The sequence below is a fragment of the Panicum virgatum genome, chromosome 7N (genome assembly GCF_016808335.1).
Source record: "Panicum virgatum strain AP13 chromosome 7N, P.virgatum_v5, whole genome shotgun sequence".
NCBI classification, from domain to species: Eukaryota; Viridiplantae; Streptophyta; class Magnoliopsida; order Poales; family Poaceae; genus Panicum; species Panicum virgatum.
The window spans coordinates 46,142,440-46,163,226 of record NC_053151.1 but is presented as its reverse complement, the minus strand read 5'-3'; the positions used below and the strand labels follow the sequence as shown (position 1 = coordinate 46,163,226).

General features: G+C 47.9%; 2 protein-coding genes, 1 long non-coding RNA gene and 1 pseudogene across 4 annotated transcripts; 2 read left to right on the top strand and 2 right to left on the bottom strand.

The window, feature by feature from the left end:
• The first annotated feature begins 126 nt into the window (after positions 1 to 126).
• LOC120684009 lies at positions 127 to 1,144 on the top strand. Its single transcript, XM_039966090.1, has one exon. The coding sequence runs from the start codon at positions 599 to 601 to the stop codon at positions 905 to 907; it is 309 nt and encodes a 102-aa protein (XP_039822024.1). The 5' UTR covers positions 127 to 598; the 3' UTR covers positions 908 to 1,144.
• A 1,265-nt stretch (positions 1,145 to 2,409) lies between these two features.
• Positions 2,410 to 4,619, top strand: LOC120680738 (transcription factor GTE2-like). Of its 2 annotated transcripts, none has more exons than XM_039962265.1 (3): positions 2,410 to 3,699; positions 3,792 to 3,990; positions 4,082 to 4,619. In XM_039962265.1, the coding sequence occupies exons 1-3, from the start codon at positions 2,542 to 2,544 to the stop codon at positions 4,144 to 4,146; spliced, it is 1,422 nt and encodes a 473-aa protein (XP_039818199.1). In that variant the 5' UTR covers positions 2,410 to 2,541; the 3' UTR covers positions 4,147 to 4,619. The 2 variants fall into 2 exon arrangements, with proteins under 2 accessions (XP_039818199.1, XP_039818200.1); XM_039962266.1 differs by having other exon boundaries at positions 2,415 to 3,699; positions 3,792 to 3,960.
• Positions 4,620 to 5,109: 490 nt separating this feature from the next.
• Positions 5,110 to 6,128, bottom strand: LOC120680739. Its single transcript, XR_005677782.1, has 3 exons — positions 5,976 to 6,128; positions 5,744 to 5,895; positions 5,110 to 5,677 (listed from the first exon to the last, which is right to left on the bottom strand). It is a non-coding gene; the product is annotated as an uncharacterized LOC120680739 (long non-coding RNA).
• Positions 6,129 to 7,718: 1,590 nt separating this feature from the next.
• Positions 7,719 to 18,520, bottom strand: LOC120681331 (annotated as a pseudogene).
• Between the last annotated feature and the right edge of the window lie 2,267 nt (positions 18,521 to 20,787).

Sequence of the window (20,787 nt, the reverse complement as noted above, 5' to 3'; positions counted from 1 at the left end):
CGACAACTGTCTCTCTATCCTAGGCCGCTTTGGCGCAAAATAACCGGATGGACACTTTGAGGGCATTTATTACATCAACATGGCAATGAACATTTCGGTAACTTTTTTGGCTTTGGTACGTGTTGCATGAAAGTCAATTCTATTTGAGAATTCAGGTGCATACAGTCTGAATTGGGAGTTTGGGACAACCTTCCTGAAGGCAATAATGCGAGTACATTTTTCAGATCATAGATAGATGTCATGGCAGAAACACAATGTGGCATCTCTGGGCACTGCCATGATCACTCAAGCTAGGTCGATATCATCGAGCCTCACTTTCAACCCACCAGTTGTTGCCTCCAAACATTCATTTTCAAATCCGGTTTCCAGTTAAGCTTCTCCATTAATCGGTGTGACCGCAGAGGAAGCCATCAACGGCAAAGGCGTGGAAGCTGACACTGTGGCACTATAGGCCCCCAAGACAAACATCCCATAAGCGAGCTACTACGTGTCTACGTTTCAAAAAAAAAAAGCGAGCTACTACCACGCAGAGCTTCCATGTCCATGTACCTGAGCTAGCCTAGCCAGTTCAGTGAGGCATTAATTGCTCGCGTTGACTATGGCGAAGGCTCAGCTCATGGCCCGGTTCGCCGTCGAGGTCGAGCCGTCGTCGATCCTCATCAGGCGCCGCCGTGCGCCGCTGGCGAGGGTGCTGGACACGATAGCGGAGGATGAGAAGGAGGCGGCCGCCGCCGTGGAGCTGTCGTCGTCCTACGCGCTGCTCCGCACCAGAGCTCCTCGCCGCCGAAACTTGAGCTACACTGCCACGGAGGTCGGCAAGCCGTCGGTGCGCGGCGACGGCGAGAGGTGCCCCGTAGCCGGCAGCCTCTTGCCGCCGCACGCCGAGGAGCTGGCCGTCCTCGCCTAGCCGGCCGGCGCAAAAACTCCGGGAGGATTCCAAACAAATTCGGTAGGGACGTTAATCGTATTCATAATGTGTATGCAGATTGAATTGAACTTTTCTAGTTATAAACGGAATTGCTGTGTATGTCGACAAGTACTACTACAAGCTCGAACATGTAACGTTGCTCTCTGTGCTGTACTATTAGCATACTACTACAGTTACAGTATATGAAAGCTAATAAAATGGTTCTTAGTCTGTGCTACTAATTACTTTTCAAGAACGAGGCCCACATCACATGGGGTGGCTCCCTTGACACCCATGATTCTGCTAGCTTGCTGCTTTGGGTACGCATGCTTCTGCTCAGATTCGAAAGCAACGCTGCAAGCAACAAGAAAGATGGTCGATGCCAGCAGATATATCACAATGACTTGTGTATCGGCCTGTCAGCATGTCAATACATGGGTGCAAAAAGTTCAGTGCCTGGAGAATGGAGTTCTATCACGGTGTACCGTCGCACGCATACACTTGCATTGGCTACTTGGTTTTTACCCTCACCTTTTTCGAGGATCTAGAATTAGAAAGATGGCGCCAACAGTGGAAGCTCAGGTTCCCGCGAAAACAAAACCCTGCCCCCGGATCCGCACGCCCCCCAACCCAACCATTACGTCTAACCTCTCGCTGAGGCGCGGACCCCATCTCAGGTATGGCCCACGTGACAGGGACCCGCCCTCCAAGACCCGTCAAACCAGAGCGTCGTCGTCCTCGGTCACGCAACGCTTCCCACGCCCAGAAGGCCAGAACAAATCCGATCCATCCCAAACTTTGCGGTCGTCCCTCCTCTCCCGCAGCCGGTGGGCCCGCCCGCCACGAAAATTTTTCACGCTTGTTGGAAATTCAGGATCTTGAAGATACGGTTAATAATTAGGCAAAAAGGCAGTAACAATCCATTCCTTGCACAGACCACCCATTCAAACACTCGTCAGTTATAAAAGAAGTGCTTCATAAATAACAAATTACGAAAAGTTGAGAAGCAAAGTAAGCATATGTACACAAACACACAAAGCAGCACTGAATTGATGTACTCAAGATATTTAAGCAATTAGGGAAGCTATCAACAGGTGTCTCTACTGACTTCATCATGCTAGTGATAAATGCCTTGCATACTGGCCACCACACGCAACAACAAATTAGAAGGCTGCGTGCATATAAAATGAAAATTTTGGAAGCAGCAGCGGGCGTCTTTTGTAAAATCCACGTGATTTCTGAATTTTCACTTCTTCGTATTAAAATATTTTTGAGTTCAGCGGTCTGTAAACGAGCGCTGTCACTGTTCACGGTCTTGCGGGGAGGGCCTCCCTGGATCGAGCAATGATTTAGGGAGACTTGGAGGGTTCTTTTGCAAAAGTTGACTCGCCTAGGTGGCTGATTCTCGACGGCCGGATCAGCCGCGATCAGACGGTCGTGAAATGGGGGCGACGTGTCCCGCCCCGAAATAGAGTCATTCCCTCGTTCCGATATCCCGTCTCCTCCGCAGCTCCGCTCCGGCCTCGCGCGGCCTCACCCCTCCCGTGCAAGCCGTGCTCCGTGACTGGGGTCCGGATCCAAATTGCGAGCGCCGCGCCCCAATCGAGGTCGCTGAACCCTCGCCGGCGCCGGCGATGGCGTCCGCCCTCCTCGCCGGCCGGAGCGGGGCGCACCACCACAGCTGGGGGGAGGGGCGCGCCCCACTGGCGCCCATACCGCCCAACCCTAGCCCCAACGACCACCCCGTCCACCAGCGCGGCGACGGGTCGAAGGGGCGGGCGGCGGTGGCGGCGGCCTCGCCGGCGGTCGGGTACGTCGCCTTCAAGCCGGCGTCCCTGGGCCACCGCGAGGCCCGCGCGCTCCGGGACCGCCTCGCCGGCGAGCTCGGCCAGGTCCGCGCCCTCCTCTCACGCATCGACACATGGCAGGTGGAGCGGCGGGAGCAGGGCCACCCGCCGCGCCGGGAGCTCCCTCCCGCGCCGCCGGCGAAGCTCCGGGGCGCGATGCGGAAGCGGTGCGGGCAGATCCTCACCAAGCTGCGGAAGGACAAGCGGAGCGTGTGGTTCAACGCGCCCGTGGAGGTCGAGCGCCTCGGGCTCCACGACTACCACACCGTCATCAAGCGCCCCATGGACCTCGGCACCGTGAAGGAGAACCTCGCCGCCGGGAGGTACGCCTCGCACGACGCCTTCGCCGCCGACGTCCGCCTCACCTTCTCCAACGCGCTGCGGTACAACCCCGTCGGGCATGAGGTTCACACGTTCGCTGGCGCCCTCCTCGCGTCCTTCGAGAAGTTGTACAAAGAGGCAGTCGCTTGGTTCAAGGAAGAGTGCAAGCGCCTTGAGCCACCAAAGCCAGTGCCAGCCGAGTTGCCACCTCCCCCGATAGTTGAGGCGAAGGTGAAGCCGAAGACAGGGAACGGGAAGATGCGGAAGCCGAAGGCGAGGGAGACTAACAAGAGGGAGATGAGCCTGGATGAGAAGAACATGTTGAGGCTGGGCCTTGAGAGCTTGCCCGAAGAGAAGATGCATAATGTGCTGCAGATTGTGAGGAAGAGGAACAATAACCCGGAGATGCTTGGGGATGAGATTGAGCTGGATATTGATGAGATGGACATTGAGACGCAGTGGGAGCTTGATCGATTCGTCACCAACTTCAACAAGGCCCTCAAGAAGAGTCAGCGAACTGCAATGGTGAATGGAGGCATTGCTGATGTCGCAAGTGCTGCTGTGGCTGAGGATGACACTGCACCAGTGAATGGTGCGGCTACATTGGTTGGCAATGATGATGCGGTAATGACAATTGGAGCATCAGATTTGTTTTTGGTTTTAGTCAATTAATGATTTGGGATCTCATGCTAGTCTGTTTTTTGTATTGTTTACAGGAGAGTGAGAACCCTATGAAGAGAACTACATTGGCTGAACAAGTAGATGAATATGTAGATATTGGGGATGAGATGCCAACAGCCACTTACCAGTCAATGGAGATCGAGAAGGATGCTGAGGTTGCAAGTGGCTCCGGTGGTTCTGGCAGTGGCTCCTCATCGTCCAGTGGTTCTGGCAGTGGCTCCTCATCGTCCAGTGGTATGATCAACCACCTTTTGTACTTAGGAAAAAATAATCCAACTTCCTCATGAACTGACTTTTGACAAAAATGGGTTTCCTTCTTTTACAGGTTCGGAGTCTGGGAGCTCAGGGGACAGTGCCTCAGGAGCTGGGAATGCTCACTCTTTGGCCTAGGGGAGGTCACTGTAACCATAGGGAATTCAAGGGTTTCTAGGGTGCGAGTTCTTGTTCTTGAGTGATTTGAGTAGAGTTAGAGGAATTGTAGGTATTCTGTAAGCTGTTTTTTCTGAGATGTGGGTGACTGCTTCAGTTTAGTAGTTAACGCAGTTAGTAGATAACATATGGGCGTTGTGAGTATCTGATGGCACAGCTGGAGACATGTGTATATAAATTGAAGGTGGAAGCTGGATGGTAAGGGGGACCTTTATAGTAGATTAGTAGTTGAACGTGGCTAGACCTAGTGTCTGTTATTTGTAGTACGGTTGTTCTGGTGCAGCTCTCTTTATGGAGTTGATAATCGATGAGTTGTGCTTGTGCATCTCATTAAGTATGGTATTAAAAGTAACAACATGGTATCTTTGTATGGTGATGACTATGATTAAGTTACTCATTTTGGACAGACCAGTACTGAGATAAGTTTCAGTGGACTTGCAGATCTGTGTTGGTTTCTGCCTTTGTGAAAATTGTCCCACTCAGATATCAACAAATTCATGTTCTGCTTTATTGTCTAACACAAAGCGGTGGATTTGTCTGTTTTTGTTTGGTAACTTGAGAGTTTCTGGTCTGCTGTATGAATTTCAGGAAGCTTTTCCAGGTATAAAATGCCAGTAAAATGTGCAGATGCAGTGTTGGAATTTCTGCTAAATTAGTTGTGCAGCAAGTGCTTTTTCATGATCAATGCAATTCCATTAATTATAAAAGGTTGAAGCGCAAATTGTTTTCACTGATCCAAGCAACAACATTACTTAAAAGGGATGAGGTACAAATTGGAACGAAGAGCTGTTTCTGCTATCTTCTCTAAATATTCCTTGTGTTCCTTCCGGTAACTTTTGGCCCATACACAACAACAACAACAATATAGTCTTTTTTCCCAAGCGAGTTGGGGTAGGTTAGAGATGAAACCCAAAAGACACAAAGGTCAAGGTTCAGGCACGTTGCTCATACGGCTCTGATGAGTTGTGTAGGCCTGTAAGCACAAAGCTTCATGGAAACGGCGTCCACCTTGAGTTCACAATAACTTGAGCCTAGCTGTGCAGACTATTAGATTCATGCAGTCATGCAGCACAGTTATCACACCACTACTTACAGAAAGGCTCCAGAGGTGGAGCAATATAACCTGAAGATACAAGCACGATCTGAAGGACAACACATTTGCCTTCGTCAGACCCCAGAATAAGACAAAACGCACTCAAAACTATTAAGGTGGCATATCACACACAGATGTTCAAATTTTCACAGACTAGCTGTCTAGCTGTATGCTCACTAGCCCAGGCTGATTTCCTATTTTCCCCCTTACCAGACCCGGCAGCCAAGCTGATTTCTGGCATAGTTGGTTGGTAATCACACGAGAGAGGTTGAGAGCTGGAGGGTGCCTTTTTCATACTCGCACCGCATTTTTTTATGGACAAAGATCCCTTCTGTATGTAGTCAAGAAAATAGAAATAATAAGGTCTTGGGTTCTCAGTTTGCATGATGAGATGAATAACTGTGAACAAAATAATTAGCATTCAGCATTCAGTTTTTTATGCTTCGGGGTAAGAAAGAACCACACCTCTGGCCTCTGTCTGGCAAACATGAGCCCTGCAACAAGTCATCCCGAAGGGAAGGGGACGAGTGAACGGTTTCTTGAACAACATGCAGTTACATGAGAATGATCCGGAAGACGGTCAATCACAGTAGAGGAACGTACAGCAGCTTGAAAGCCTGCAAAGTGATGGCTTACTTTCATGAGACATCAAGGAATGTAAATCCTGAAGATAACATGATTAACGGAAGAGGTATACCTACGAAGGAAACAGAGTGAAACCCACTGTGCCGGTATACAAGTCTGATATCAACCACCCAGTAATCAGTTCACATATGTGCCATGAATTTTGACCCTTGGCTTGCTTCTTGTTGTTGCTTGCATTCTGCATTCATCACTTAGCTTCGTGCTGCGAGTGGAGGCAATCTCCAGTTCTTCCAGCGAAGGTGGGAGACCCTTTTCTGGGAGCCTTGTGATATTCCAGCAATGAATGATCTCCAACCTCCTGAGGGAGGGAAGGCTGTGCAGACCCACAGGAAGATCTGCCAGGTTGCGGCAATACTCAAATCGGAGCTCCTGCAGGGACGTGAGGCGCTGAAGCGCACTCTCTTGCTCATCTGTTAATCTCGTCACTTCCCCCTCAGGATCGGTAAACTCTAGGCGTTGAAGAGAGGTGAGGCACTTGCAGAATGACGTGGTGAGGAAAGAGTAATCATCGGTGCGAAGCCTTTCCAGTCCAGCGCACACCTCATAGCGGCGCTGACTTGACATGCGCCCCAGATAATGGGATAAACCAGGGCAGTCGAATAAGTGCAAATATCTGAGACCTCTGAGGGACCCCAAGTCCTCTTGTAAGTCGAGCGATTCACATTCGTAAATTAGCAATTCTTCTAGTGCTGTGCAGAAACGTAGCTCAACCGATTTCAGACTTGGGTTGCGCTGTGGTTCTAATTTCCGGAGGCAGGTGAAATTCCCCTCTAGCGCGGCGAGTGATGCACAATCTTTGATCGTCAAGCCTTCCAGTGCTGTACAGTTACATAGCTGTAGTGATTCCAAACCTAAGCTGTCCTTCAGCACTAACTCCTTGAGGCACGCGAAATTCCCCTCTAATTTCCGGAGGCAGGTGAAATTCCCCTCTAGTGCTGCGCTACAAGGCAACCAGTGGATCCAGGACATCTCGGGGGCACTCACGGTGCAGGTACTACTTGAGTACCTTCAAACTTGGGACCGAGTACATAATACCACACTTCTGGAGAATCAAGAAGATAGGATTTGCTGGAAGTGGACGCCGGACAGGAATTTCTCTACCGCCTCGGTATATTTGGCCTTTTTCAATGGTGAGCATCCGATTGAGGGGGCTAATGTACTCCGCAAAACGAGAGCTCCGGGACAGTGCAAATTCTTCATTTGGCTTGTGATTCATGACAGATGCTGGACCGCGGCTCGACGCAAGCGGCATGGCCTGCAGGACGATGATACCTGTGTGCTCTGTGCTCAATCCTCAGAAACCATTGACCATCTCCTAACAACATGTCCTTTCTCCCGGGAAATTTGGTACAACATACTACGTAAGCTTGGCTGGGAGAGAATGACACCAGACATGCACACACTCAACTTCCCTTCATGGTGATTGGAGGCTCGGAAGCAGGTGCCCAAGGCGGGAAGAAGAGGATTCGATTCTCTAGTGATTTTGGTGAGCTGGATCGTTTGGAAAGAACGCAATGACAGAACTTTCGATCGCTGCGTCCGCACGGTTGATGAGGTCGTTCGGCGTGCTCTAGACGAGATCTTAGCTTGGTCTCTCGCGGGGTTTAGGCAGCTTGAGCTGGTTCTTTCGGTTTTAGGACTTCCAGCTGGTCGCGATTTAATTGGCCATGTAATTGAGTGACTGTGTCGGGCTTTGGATTGGTTTCACCTTCCGGAACCAATCCATTTTGTACTACTGCTTCTACCCTCTTAATGAAAAACGTGCCCAGACACAGTTGTGAAAAAAAAAGCAAGCTCACTCATGGATTGAAGCTGTGCCATCCCACAGCTAGTGGAATTATCAACTTTAAAATCATGCAGTTCCTGAAGAGAGGTCATTTTACCAATGCTACTGATTGAAGAGTACACTGCCTTCGACGCAACAAGATGGCGTGGACTGATAAGATTATTCACACTATTAGGAACAGTAGCATATCTATCCAAGCCAATATCTAATACTTGAAGGTGGTAGAATTTGTTCAGAGTTTCAGGAAAAACTTCATTGTCCTCTTTGCCCCTAAGTTTAAGATATCGAACATGAGTAGAATTCACCAAATTGCACGCATAATAACCAAAATCAGCATATGCTGCAGAAATTTGCAGCGCCCGTAGACACTGTGGCTTCTGGAATATGCCTTGCAAGGATTGGAGGAAGTAGTAGTCATACTTCCCAATCAAGACCAATGTCCTCAATTTTCTCATTGAATTAACTACTCTTTGCAATTTTTCTTCAAACTTCACATTACAAAGTATGTTCCCATATTGATCTTCATGGTACGAAGAATAAGTTAGAATTGACAAATGACGTATAGTTGGGAGTACTTCTCTGCATGCTAGATCATCTATAACTGCATATTCAGTTCCTGAAACCAGCCTTGCAAAATCATGCATAAGAGGAGGCATAACATAGAATGTTTGATCACCTAGAGTGGGATCTTCAGTTTCAACTTGCTTAAAGAAGCCAGAGTTCAGCAAATCAGTGAGATAATTCTGCCCTATCTCCTCCAATCTCTCAGTCGAATGGCTACATTTAACAAATCCCTGTGAGATCCAAATACGGACCAGCTCATTGCTAAGAAACTGATGATTGATGGGGAATATAGAACAATACAAGAAGCATTGTTGTAAATAGTAGGGCAGCTCATTGTAGCTAAGTTTCAATGCATGCATGATACCTCCATTGAGCTGCTGGGATTTCCATTTTTCGTTCTTTAGAATGTTACTCCAATGGTCAATTGTAAGCTGTTCTCTTAAAAGCATACCTGCAGTTTCTGCTGCTAACGGGTTACCATGTAAATTCTTTGCGATCTGCTGACCAATGATGGTTAGACTTGGGTGCTCTTTGTGATTTTCATCACTAAATGCACATGCTTTAAACAACAGCCAGAAATCTTCATTCTGCAAACTACCTAACTCAAAGGGTAGGACTGTGCCTATCCTTTTTGCAATACACAATTTTCTTGTGGTAATAATTATCACATTACCCTTCGCATTGTCTGACCTCAAAGGGGCCAGCAGTTTATTCCATTGGGAACCATCAATGTCATCCCAGACATCATCCAAAATGAGTAGAGTCCTTTTTTGTGTGACATGAGTAGAGTCCTTTTTGATGTGACATGAGTCACCAAGATCTCCTGAAGTTTAGCCAAGCTGCTTATACCTACACACTTTTCTTGAGAAACAAAGTCTAGCATCTCCATTGTAAGTCTCACTTCGTCAAAGTTGCTAGACACCCAAATCCATATTCTGTTATCAAACAAGCTTTTCACAGTTGGTTCATTGTATATGATTTGAGCGAGCGCTGTCTTCCCAATACCTCCGATGCCTACAATAGGAAGAACAATCACACTGTCACGCTTGTCTCCTCTCATATGCTCTATGATGGAGTTCTTCTCATCAACTCTCCCGTACATTTTACGTTGAACAAGACTTGACGTTCTTCGGCATGGATCTGGAGCTGTATTCTGACAGAGATTCCAACTTGAAACAGAGCCTGATCCATGTAGCTTCTGAACCTCACTGATAGCCTTTTGTAACTGATGAGCCGCTTGTTGGATTCTGTTGCAAATTTCTGCCTTGTCCCAGAGGGGTGTGTTAGCTGCAGTGTTGTGTGCTAACACCTCATCACTTCTCATTCTCTTTCTTCTGTCTGAATGATGAGGTGAAATGGTGGCACCATTTTGGGCACCAATGTCATCACTACAGGAGGAAAAAGATCATGGACTGGTTACTACAAGTTTATAACTGTAATTCATTGTTTTAGCTTTATAACTGCATTTCAGAACTGTATCTAGCATAATTTAAATAAGTACACATCGTTTGTTTTTGTTTTATTTTTTGCCTATCCCAAGGTGCCGTTCCGGAACGTCGTAGTTTCATTATTTTTGTCCAAAAGTAATCATAATTCGATAATGCAAAATTGCGCCAATGCAAGGATGTGGATTCTGCGAGCAGATATCCTCAAGATATGCAGTACCTTGAAGGTATTGGCGTTTGTTCAGTTGCAGCACATTTTCTCTTGCAATTCTCACTCTTGAGATGATTGTGCAGAACTGATGTCCCTTTAGTAGTCTCGCATCTAACCACCGTGTGACAGTGAATACACTCTGCTTTCACAGGCTTTCCGTCAGCGTCTTCTTCAGTTATGCTGAAATCCTCCCATGCCTTGGACCGTTTCTTGCGGTCGTTTCTATTCAGTATGCCAGAGTTGTCCCTCGATCCATCAACTAGCTGCGGTCCACCATTTAAATCCGTGCCATGGGGCTGATTATCCAAAGCAATCATACCTGCGCCAAACAAAATGGAAACAGCATGTGAAGATTAAAAGCGTCAGCTAAGAGCTTTCCTTTACTATCATCATACAAGCAACGATGTGCTGTGCAGACTGCAGTGCAGAGAACATCCACATCCACACACATACCTCCCTGGACCTGGTGAAACGAACCGGGTTCCCGAAAGGGCAACCCGACTCCCTCCATCGTCGTGATAGTCCCTGGATCAGTCGCTATCACATACAGAACTCATTTCAGGCAGAAATCACAATCATATCAGCGATTACAGAACATTCATGGGTTTAACTTATTACAGCATTCGGGATAACAGTAATAATCTCCGAGTACAAGCCCGATGGGCTAAATGAGGTGCAAACAGAAAGTGTATCGGTAGCTAAGACTTCTTGCTAGTCCTCCTCTGGGAATCTTCTTCTCCACAGGCATCCTTGAGTGTAGCACACCTTCGGTCGTACCACTCGTCGTCATTGTTATCGTACTCGAGTCATACCCTGCATCTATCCAATCTATCCCCAAGGATGGGATAGGTCCACGTCACCATCCGCATGAAGCAATAAGTGGATGCATTAAGGTAAAAACAATGCCAAGAAAATGCTATGGTTTCCTATGCAAGCATTTATAACAAGTCATCCATTCTCCTTCAGACGCGGGCAGCTCCGGCACCCGGACTCCCGGTCAACTAACTTCCGCTACAACAACAACCCAAGTTCGGTGCGGGAACTCCCTCTTCCCACACCTCAGCTGCTATCCGAGCAGGAAAGTGGACTAGAGGAAGGTAGAAAAGTATATGTGGATCTAACTACAGTGTGGAGCCAGATCAAGAGTTGTACATGACCGATTACGCGGCTATACGTATAGTTTTCACCCTGCAGGGGTTGTACACCTGTACCCACTCGACCCGAATCCAGCCGGCAAGCAACTCCGACTATCTCCGAGGCACCAGTCAACGAAACTAACGGCTACAGCACCATCCTACTCCCGGTCTGGGGCGCGTCCTCTCGCAGTAGGTCGCCCGGGGCTGTAAAGCTATCTAGAATGGAATCTCCATGGATCCTGCGATCAGGGGCGGTAGGGTCCAGCCCTCTCCCCCTGATACTGAAACACTATCCTCCTGCAGTAACGGTGCCGCGCATAGCTAGCTCGGGCTGGGTCCCCCCTCATAAAGGATAAGTGGTGTGCACGTTTGACATAATTCCGTCACTAGGGCCACAAAGTCAAGTCCTTAATCCCGCAAGGGCGAGCGTCTTCGTCCACAGTTTGCGTTCCGTAAACACGGTTCGCGATCGGCACCCATTACAGGTATCGCCACCTCAACTCCCCAACTCATGTTCACACGGGAACAGCCTTGCACCCGCCACAGGTGCTCGTCACCCATCACAGGTGCTCACAGGGTCGTGCCCAACACACAACCCCTAGCTCCCGACCCTAAGGTCGGAGAAAGGGTCTGCTCGCCCCGCTGTAACCTATCCCCAACTCCTATATATGTGGAGGCAACTCCCAGCACGCAAGGACTATACCATATATATATTCTCATACCCCAATCTCACACACATAGTAGCAATAGCATACATCAACAATGATAAACATGGGAAACAAGGAATACTGTAGTAAATGGCTATGCAAGCTCATCTCAACACTCAATTTGGGGGCGTAGCGTGTCTAGCAAGCAATGCCTAATAGGTATTCAAAACATGGATGGGCGTGAACTTGGGGCCTCCTTGTAGTGCTCCTAGAAGTCGGGGTAGTCGTAGCCTCCGATCTGCGCCTCGGCGTCAGGTCCTATTTGTAATTACGGGAAAGCATAAGGGTCCAAGTGCAAAAATGCACAAAACTCCGCAAAATAAGATCCAAATCATAGCAACTCCTACTCTAATGCGTAGGTCATGATTTTAGAAGAATTATAAAACTGGTTTCATAATTTTCGGAGCTACGGTTGATTTATTATCAATTTTCAAAGCCTAAAAGCATTTCTGAAAATAATAAAGGATTATCGGAAAACATAAAAGGAAAAACCAGTGACACGTGGCAGCCTTTGGGCGTGCCACGTGGCATGCTGACGTCAGCATGACGTCATGGGGGCGGCCAGGGGCGGAGACAGGGGGGCGGACAGGGCCTGGCCCCCCTGGTCCCCAAATTTACATTAGAAATTTAAATTTTGATTAAATTTTTATATAAATTTGTATGGTTGGCCCTCCCTAATAATGAAAAAATCAACTTCCTGGCTCCGCTCCTGGGAGCGGCTATGATGACATCAGCATGACCCATGCTGACGTCAGCGTTGACCCGGTCAACAGTCAGCGGTCGTCGGTCTCAGGTGGGATCCACCGGTCAGTCAGCGGGTGTCACCGATAGGTGGGACCCGCGTGTTAGTGCCGTGTAAAAGAAAAAGAAAAAGAGCAGCGCGTCGTCGGGCTGGATCTCCTCCTGGGCTTCTCTCCTTGGGTCTTCTAGGCTGGAATCGGCCTGCTTTCTCCTCCTTCCCTTCTCTTTTCTTTTTCATCTTTTCTTCTCAGTCGCTGACATCTGGGCCCCGCTTGTCGGTGTCTCCGAGATCCGGTGCAGCTTCCATCCGATCCAGTGCGGTCACAGGCATGTGTGTGCGGCCGTGTGTGCAGCGCAGGCTCGCCACGCCGCGAACGCGACGTCGCGGTGTGGGCGCGGCGATGACGCGGCAACGGCGCGTCGGGGTGGCTGTCCGAGGCGACAATGGCGGCGGTGCCCGTGCCTCCGGCGAGCAAAGGCTCTGCCTTGGCTGTGGCATGCACGCACGCGGTCTAAGAAGAGTCAAAGGCAGTCTGGGCCGGTCCCGAGCGCACGCACGCCGGCAAGGCGGCGGCGCGGCCATGGCAGTCAGGTGAGGCAGTGGCGGCTGCCCGTTCTCGGCCACCAGGCAGGCGAAGGCCTGGCCTTGGGCCAAGAACGCGCACGCGAGCAGCTCCGTCGTGGCAAGGCCACGGCGGAACTCCGCGGCTGTAGGGGCGGTGACGAACAGCACCCGCGGCAGCACCAAGGCACGCCGACGGTGCGGATCGGCACGGGCCCACCCAAGGCGAGCAAAGGCGTCGCCTTGGTGGCCTGGCCGTGGCTGTCGCACGCGCGCGGACATCGGCGTGGCCGCGCGCTAGGCCCGGCGGCGCTAGGACAGGGTAGGCGACGGCGGTTTGCGGGTTACGGCAGCGCGGCTTGACGGGTTCTTGCAGGCGCACAAATAAGGGAACGAGGCTTCCTAGGGCTCTCTACCGGCGGCTCAACGGCGGCCAAGGCTCACCGGAGCTGTGATTTGGGCAAAGGGCGAACGGCGCTCACCCGTCGGGTCTGAGGAAGATGTGCTCGGTGCAGCGGCGATTCGGTGCTGGGTGCTGTCGAGGCCGTGCCGTGCCGAGCTGCAACGTCGATGCAGGGGTACGGGCGCCGGTGTGGGGAAGCTCCGGCGGCGGCTCCTTCTTCTTCCCTCTTCTCCCCTCCTCCTCTGTTTCTTCCCCTTTCTTCCTCTCTCTTGGCGGCGGTGGTGGAAGGGGGAATCCCCTGGTAGCTAGGGTTTAGGCGTCGGGGCCGTGGGGTTCATATAGACAAGGGGGGCTAGGGTTTTGGCCCAGATGTCGAAAAGGAACGGCGGTAATGGGATGGCCGCGACGGAGGACGCGTGGCGGCATCAGGGCGGCTCCGTGCTAGGGTTTTGGGCGTGGGATCAGGCGGGATCGCGCGCGCGCGGGTAGTCAAGCCGACAGCCGTGCCAGGTGGTGGCGTCAGCGCGGCAGCGCGCCTCGCGGCGAGGCGCTCCGCACGCTGTCACGACGCGCCGCGGGGAAAAAAAGCAGGGGAGGCGCGGCGGGCGTGAGGTGAGGGGTAAAGCTGACAGGCGGGGCCGGCTTGTCAGCGACCCAGGGCGGTGAACGGGTAAGCGAAGCGGGTGCTGGGCCGAGCGGTGCTTCAGGCCGGGGCGAAGCAGGCCGGTAGGGCCGTGCGGGCGCGTCCGCGGCGCGACCGGGCCGCAGCGGCGGTTTCTGGGCCGAACGGGGGAGGGAAGGTTGGTCGGGCCGGTTAGGTTAGGTGGGTTTCGACCCGTTTCAGTTAGAGGGTTAGGTTAGCTTTTTGTATTTGATTTGAATGGTTTTAATTCAAATCAAATACCACACAATTCAAACAAAAGTCATTCAAACGAATTTGAAACAAGTAGAGGCAAGTAAACTCCAAATCCAAATGTGGCACACTATCATTTAGGTCCTTGTGTTAGAATTATAGTTTAAATTCTAAGAATTTGGAAAAAAAATAGCATTATCCCTTAAGTGATCCTAGCTACTATCACTTCCACGCAAAAAGTTTTTGAAATTTCGTATTTTTGAAGATTATAACATTCCGTAAAATTATGGGATGATACACCTGGTGCTGGAGCCTGTAGTAGTCAAGCTCATCGACCATGTCATCGGCGTCGTAGAGCAGCTCCTTGAGGCGACCGAGCGACCGGGCCAGTGGCCTGTTCTCCGCCGCCCTCCCCTTCACAGCAGCGACCACCGTCTCCGCCCTCTCGATCTCGGACTTGAGCCTCCCGGTGTCATCGGTGAGCCCAACCTGGCGAATCCACGCCTCCATCTTGCCGGCGAAGAGGACCTCCAGGATGGTCCGCGCAAGCCAGAGCACGGCGGCCTCCACGTGAGCAGGGGCGAAGCCACGGTATGCTAGCCTGGTGCACAGGCACCATGCACCAGTGTAAAACCAACTTTTACCACTAAATTTATAAATATTTACCATATATCACAAGAAAAATTTATTTGTTACCTGATGAGTGCACCACCACAATTTTTATGTTAGCTTCGCCCCTGCACGTGAGGGTCTCCCACCTCCATCGCTTCGGCGGCGGAAACAGCGCTTGAGCAAAAGCGAAGCGAAGGAGGTGAAACAGGGAGGTGAAACAGGCGTTGAGGTGAGGAGGAGCAATAATGCAGTTGGCTAGGGTCGCGCAGCCATGGGAATTGGGAAGTGAGGGGGGAGGTTGCAGGTGTAAACGCGCAGGACCCAGCTGCAAGAAAAGTCGTGGAAAAAAGTGGCTGTACAGTAGGATGGGAGTGCTGGTCGTTGGTTGGACGCTGGTAGGGTAGAGCACCCGAAATTCCCTGTTGCTGAAGTTCTCCTGTTTTCCAACGAAAGAGAAGAAGTTCACCCTTTCTGCGCAGTCAGCTAAGTTTAGAGTTACAGTTAAACATAACTGAGCTCCCATAAGCTAGGCAGCTAGCACTCTGCACTAATTACTTTTGAAATTTTAACAGCCTACTAGTAGTTGTTTTGTACGATTGTACTCTATATCAGGGCCCTACTAGTAGTTTCCTCACTGAAGCATCGAGATGGACCTTTTACCTTTTCTTTCGTTGGACACGTCATTTTCATCCATGGAATTTAATTGCTCTTCCAAATATAAAGGGTACTGATACTCGTACAATAACCGATAAATCCAGGATTTAAACAGAAAGCCGCACGGTTCCGGCAGCCATCTCCCCGTCAATAACCTCAGGTGTCAGACAGAGGGAGGCAGATGCGTGCTTTAGTTAAGTAATCACATACCGACAAACGACAACTGATTAACAACTAAGACATGTTTAATCCGAGACCGAAACCGCACAAGATTGGTTCACCAAGAAGGTGTACAATTCATGATCGGTTCACCAAGATCGTTTTTTTTTTCAGGCGGACAGGATCAGGTTTATCAAATAAGGTGACCGATAGGGGTGGGCATTCGGTTCTTTGGTTCGGTTTGGTTCAATTTCTCGTTTTTTTTAAGAAATTTGGTTCCTAAGAAATAGGAACCGATCGGTTAAACCGAGTACCTCGGTTCTCGATTATGGTTATTTCAGTTCGGTTTCGGTTCTAACCAAACTAACCAAAATTTGTTAGTAGAAGCTAAGATAATAAGAAAAATGTACATGTCTTATAGTAAATTTAGACAATACTTCCTCTGTAATAATTGAGAAGAGAACAATAATGATATGGTAAGAGAAATACATAGCAATTGAAATATGACACATCACAGTACTCTTACAAAATGCATGGTTTATGTAATTTGGTTCTTACGGTTAATACGGTTTTAATCGAGAGTAGGAACCGAACTTTTTTTGGTTATTTCGGTTCCATGGTTTCTGGAATCGAACATGGAACCGATTTTTTCGGTTTCGGTTATTTCGGGTTTTCGGTTCTCGGTTAATTATGCCCACCATGAGTCGGGAAGACGGAGGGATACGGAGGAGTGGGGAAGGGTGGAGAGTTCGGGAGGTTGGTGGCCGTGCGGCGGTCGGCGGAGTCTGGGAAGGAAAGGAGGGGGCTGGGAAAGTAGCACAAACCAAGATGGTTAGAGTTTGAGCCCGACGAGCGAATTGGACTCAGGTTTAGATGGATCGAATCCTATTTGGATTGGAAGATGGGCTTTAGTTTTCGGCTCGTTTTGGCTCGCGGGCTAGCTCGTTAAGAAACAGAGCTAAATACTTACTTACAGGGGCGTACCCAGAATTTGGATAGGGGGGCAAAAGGTTATGGGCACGAGTGACAAAAATAACATGATACATACACAAGCACATATACTAACTTAAATAGAGCATTGCTAATAATCATCTCCCATTTTATACCGTGGGCGTGTCTTGCAAAGTCTCATAGCTAAAAAAAACTCTCTCCACGGTTGCAGTTGAAACTGGAAGATCACCACTAACCTCAATCTGTCAGACATCGGATAAATGGAATTTTTACCCAATTTAACCAGTCCTTTTATCATATCAGCAAGTGATGCCACCGTATTTAGTTCTGGATGGTTGCATACATCAAGTTGAAAATGTGGAAGTTGACACTCTAATTGGGCTCTTTCTTGATTAATACATTTCATTAGGGAGCACTAGTGGTGCTACTTGAGCATTAAGGGGGGCCAGGCCCCTGCGCGCCCCGCTGTGGCTCCGCCCCTGCTTACTTAGCTCGGCTCGGTAATATTTCTCAACAAGCCTAGCCGAGCCACTGAAGAGCCGAGCCGAGCCGAGCCGAGCCGAGCCGAGCTAGCTAGCGAGCCACGAGTTTTTCATCTAGCTTTAGACGGGTTACATAGTGGAATAATCTACCGGTTATACTTGGAGGCTAATATGGTGTACAAAATAGTGAAAATATTTGTTACAGTTGTAAGCAACTCGCTTGCTGTGCTTTATGAACTTGAGCTGACATATGTGTGTCTGCTACTACGTTTGAGACTTGGTGCGTTTTCTCTAATTGTGTAGTTAAATTTCTCTGAGTGATTTGGTGTAGTAATCTTGATTGATGCAAAGAGATCAAGTTTTACCTAATAAGTTGTTGTAGTTTTTAGTTTTTCATAAGAGATGTTTTTTTCCTTAAAGTACCGTGTTGCTCTGCTTTTGCCCTGCTTTCTGAGAGAGAGATGATAACAAAAAAAGATTCGATAGTAAACAGAGATGGAAACACACAGATGACAAACCATAGCCGCATGACACTTTTTTTTCCGTTACAACATCAGCCGCTGCATACAACATAATAGCCTAAATATATAATGGGAACATATCTGGTGGAAACCACAACCTTCGTGAAAATCCGTGCAAACCATGATAAGAAAGTCATCTAAATTCACCAAAAAAATCACACATATAGATGATATGATGATACACAAACTTGTAAAATATCTTGTCGAAACTCAATTTCGTTTGTGAGATATAAAAATAACAAATTTCTAACAAATCATCTGGATAGCTTCTGGCTTGAAATTTGTTATTTTTATATCTCACAAACGAAGTCAAGTTTGGACAAGTTATTCTACAAGGTAACAATGGAAGCGCATCAAACCTGACGCTCACACAAACACAAGAACCTGAATTTGTATACAGCAACAAGAGTACGTGAAATACGACAGGGTCTGCAAGACTGCAACTAGCTACCATTTCAAGATGACAAAGCCTCCAAGCCCAGCCACAACGACAATGGGCAAAATGGAGATCCAAAGGATCGTCATCCCGACGGCGCGCCGCCGTGTCACGTCGCCTGTCACGTAGAAGCCGGCAGAAGCCTCGACGAATCCAAAGATTATTACGGCGATGAGCATGTAGTAGTACAGGTACAAGGGCGCATTTCCATGACCAACGAAAATACCTGACGGCGACTTGAAAACGGCGAGCGCGAGCGCCGCTGCAGCTTGAACGATGCCGCTGGTGATCGGCGCCGCCGGCAGCTTCTCCACGGTGCGGCAGGCCTCCGAGATCAAGCCCACAACCTTGATTAGCACAGGCGTGAATTCCATCTCTGGTATCTCTACTAGTGTGCCTGTCGAAGAAGTGGTTTGATCTTGTCCTGAGCTTGGGCAATGGTTGTGGGGGAGGTCGGGAGCTTGGTATTGCATCTGGAAATGAATAGCATGCTTGAATATATAGCCAACGCGGCCACACGGCAAAAGATATGCCTGCTTGACTTTGACATGTCTTTTGAAACCTTTCAATGTGAAACCGAGGAACCGAACTGAACCGAAAAACCGAGCATCTCGGTTTCCCTCATTGATCCTTGTCGTGAGAGCGACTGACCAACGTGGCCATATGAGCATTGCTGTTGTCATCTTCGGGGAGCATGTGCCCTCACACTTCATTAAGCTACTGTTCAACGGATATTCGTTCCTTTCTTAGCTAAACAGGCAATATTTTGCCACTTGCCGCCCAATTAAGGACTGAGTACTCATGATTCCCCAGCACAGAAGTTTTGCTTTCTGCACAGTTTGGGGGCATCTGCCTCCGAAGCAAAAAGCCTTATTATTGTGGAGTTCACACATACAGTAAGCACAATCTATCTATTATTTTATTATTTGGCCAACAAACGGAGCCCTCACGTTTGCTCTCAAGGGCTAGAAATTTTCATATTAATCGGAGAAAAATAAAAATTACCCACCACTGTCATTACGATAAAAATTAGCCTAAAATACCCGTGTGCCTAATTAAAAATTACCGACCAATGTCATTATAAAAAATTAAATATAAAATATCATTTAGCTATGTATCAGTTACAAACCTATACTATTAATAAAAACTAAAACTGACAACAATCTATCAAAATAAAAAGAAAATAAGAATAATTTTATGCATAATATTATTAAATCTCAACAAATTAAATTGTTATTATAGGTAGATCATACTTGAATTGTTTTAACAACAAGAAGACATAATTTACGATAATGAACAGGGTGATGTATTGTAACAAATAGTATAATTTTTTAGAAATAGTAAGGATACAACGATATGTAAATTTTTTAATTTTCAATATTAGCCGCGCAAATGCGCGGGCCATATGCCTAGTTATCTTATTATTTGGCCAACAAACGGAGCCTCTACGTTCGCTCTCAAGGTCTAGAAATTCACACGTTAATCAAAGAAAAAAATAAAAAAATTACTCACCACTGCCATTACGATAAAAATTAGCCTAAAGTACCCATGTGCCTAATTAAAAATTACCCACCAATGCCATTATGAAAAATTAAATATAAAATATCATTTAGCTATGTATTGGTTACAAACATATACTATTAATAAAAACTAAAGCTAACAACAATCAATCAAAATAAAAAGAAAATAAGAATAATTATATGCGTAATATTATTGAAGCTCAACAAATCAAATTGTTATTATAGGTAGATCATATTTGAATTATTTTAACCAACAATAAGACATAATTTACGATAATGAATAGAATGATGTATGGTAACAAATAGTACAATCTTTAAAAAAATAGTAAGGATATAACAATATGTAAATTTTTGAATTTTCAATACTAGCCGCGCAAACGCGCGGGCCATACGCCTAGTTGCTTTTCAAAAAAAACAGTAAACCCTGTACCTGACAGTTAATTATTGTACTGTAGAAACATTGTGCTAATGATTGTCCATTTTACTCAGAAAAGTTCACAACAGTAGCTGCCCTATTTGTATTTTCCCTTGAACTTGATCTTTTGCTAGCTTCTTTACATTTCCTCCACGGAGAGTTGAGATTGAGACCATTTACCTTTTCTTCTGTTGGGCACGTCAGTTCCGATCATGGGAATGCAATAATTTTTAAAAAATTAAGGGTTCTATGCTGGCACGTATAACAACCGAAAAACCGAAGACTTAACCAAAATCCGAACACTGTCTTCATCCTTTCCACGTCAAGGACCCCTGCGGTCAAAGGGAGGCCAGATACTTGCATCACTTATGTAACACAGACGGCGACGTGATTAGGACATCTTTAATCCGAGACTTAAACCGCACCAAGGCACGGTTTTCGTCGCATGGATATTCAGCGATAAATTTGTCGGTTCAGGGTTGCCACCTTGATCCACACGTTAGTGGCACAAACAGGACCCAACTTGTCAGTGAGAGAAGGGTGTTTGTGTGATAGAATCTGACATGTCCGTAGACCGTATCTCATCGCTGGCAACCCTGGCCATGGATGTATGGACCAACTCGACTTTGTGACAATGGCCGGCACGCACCTCATTTGCAACTTGCAAGCCCCGGTCATTTTATCTTCTGAGTAGGTGCGCCATTTT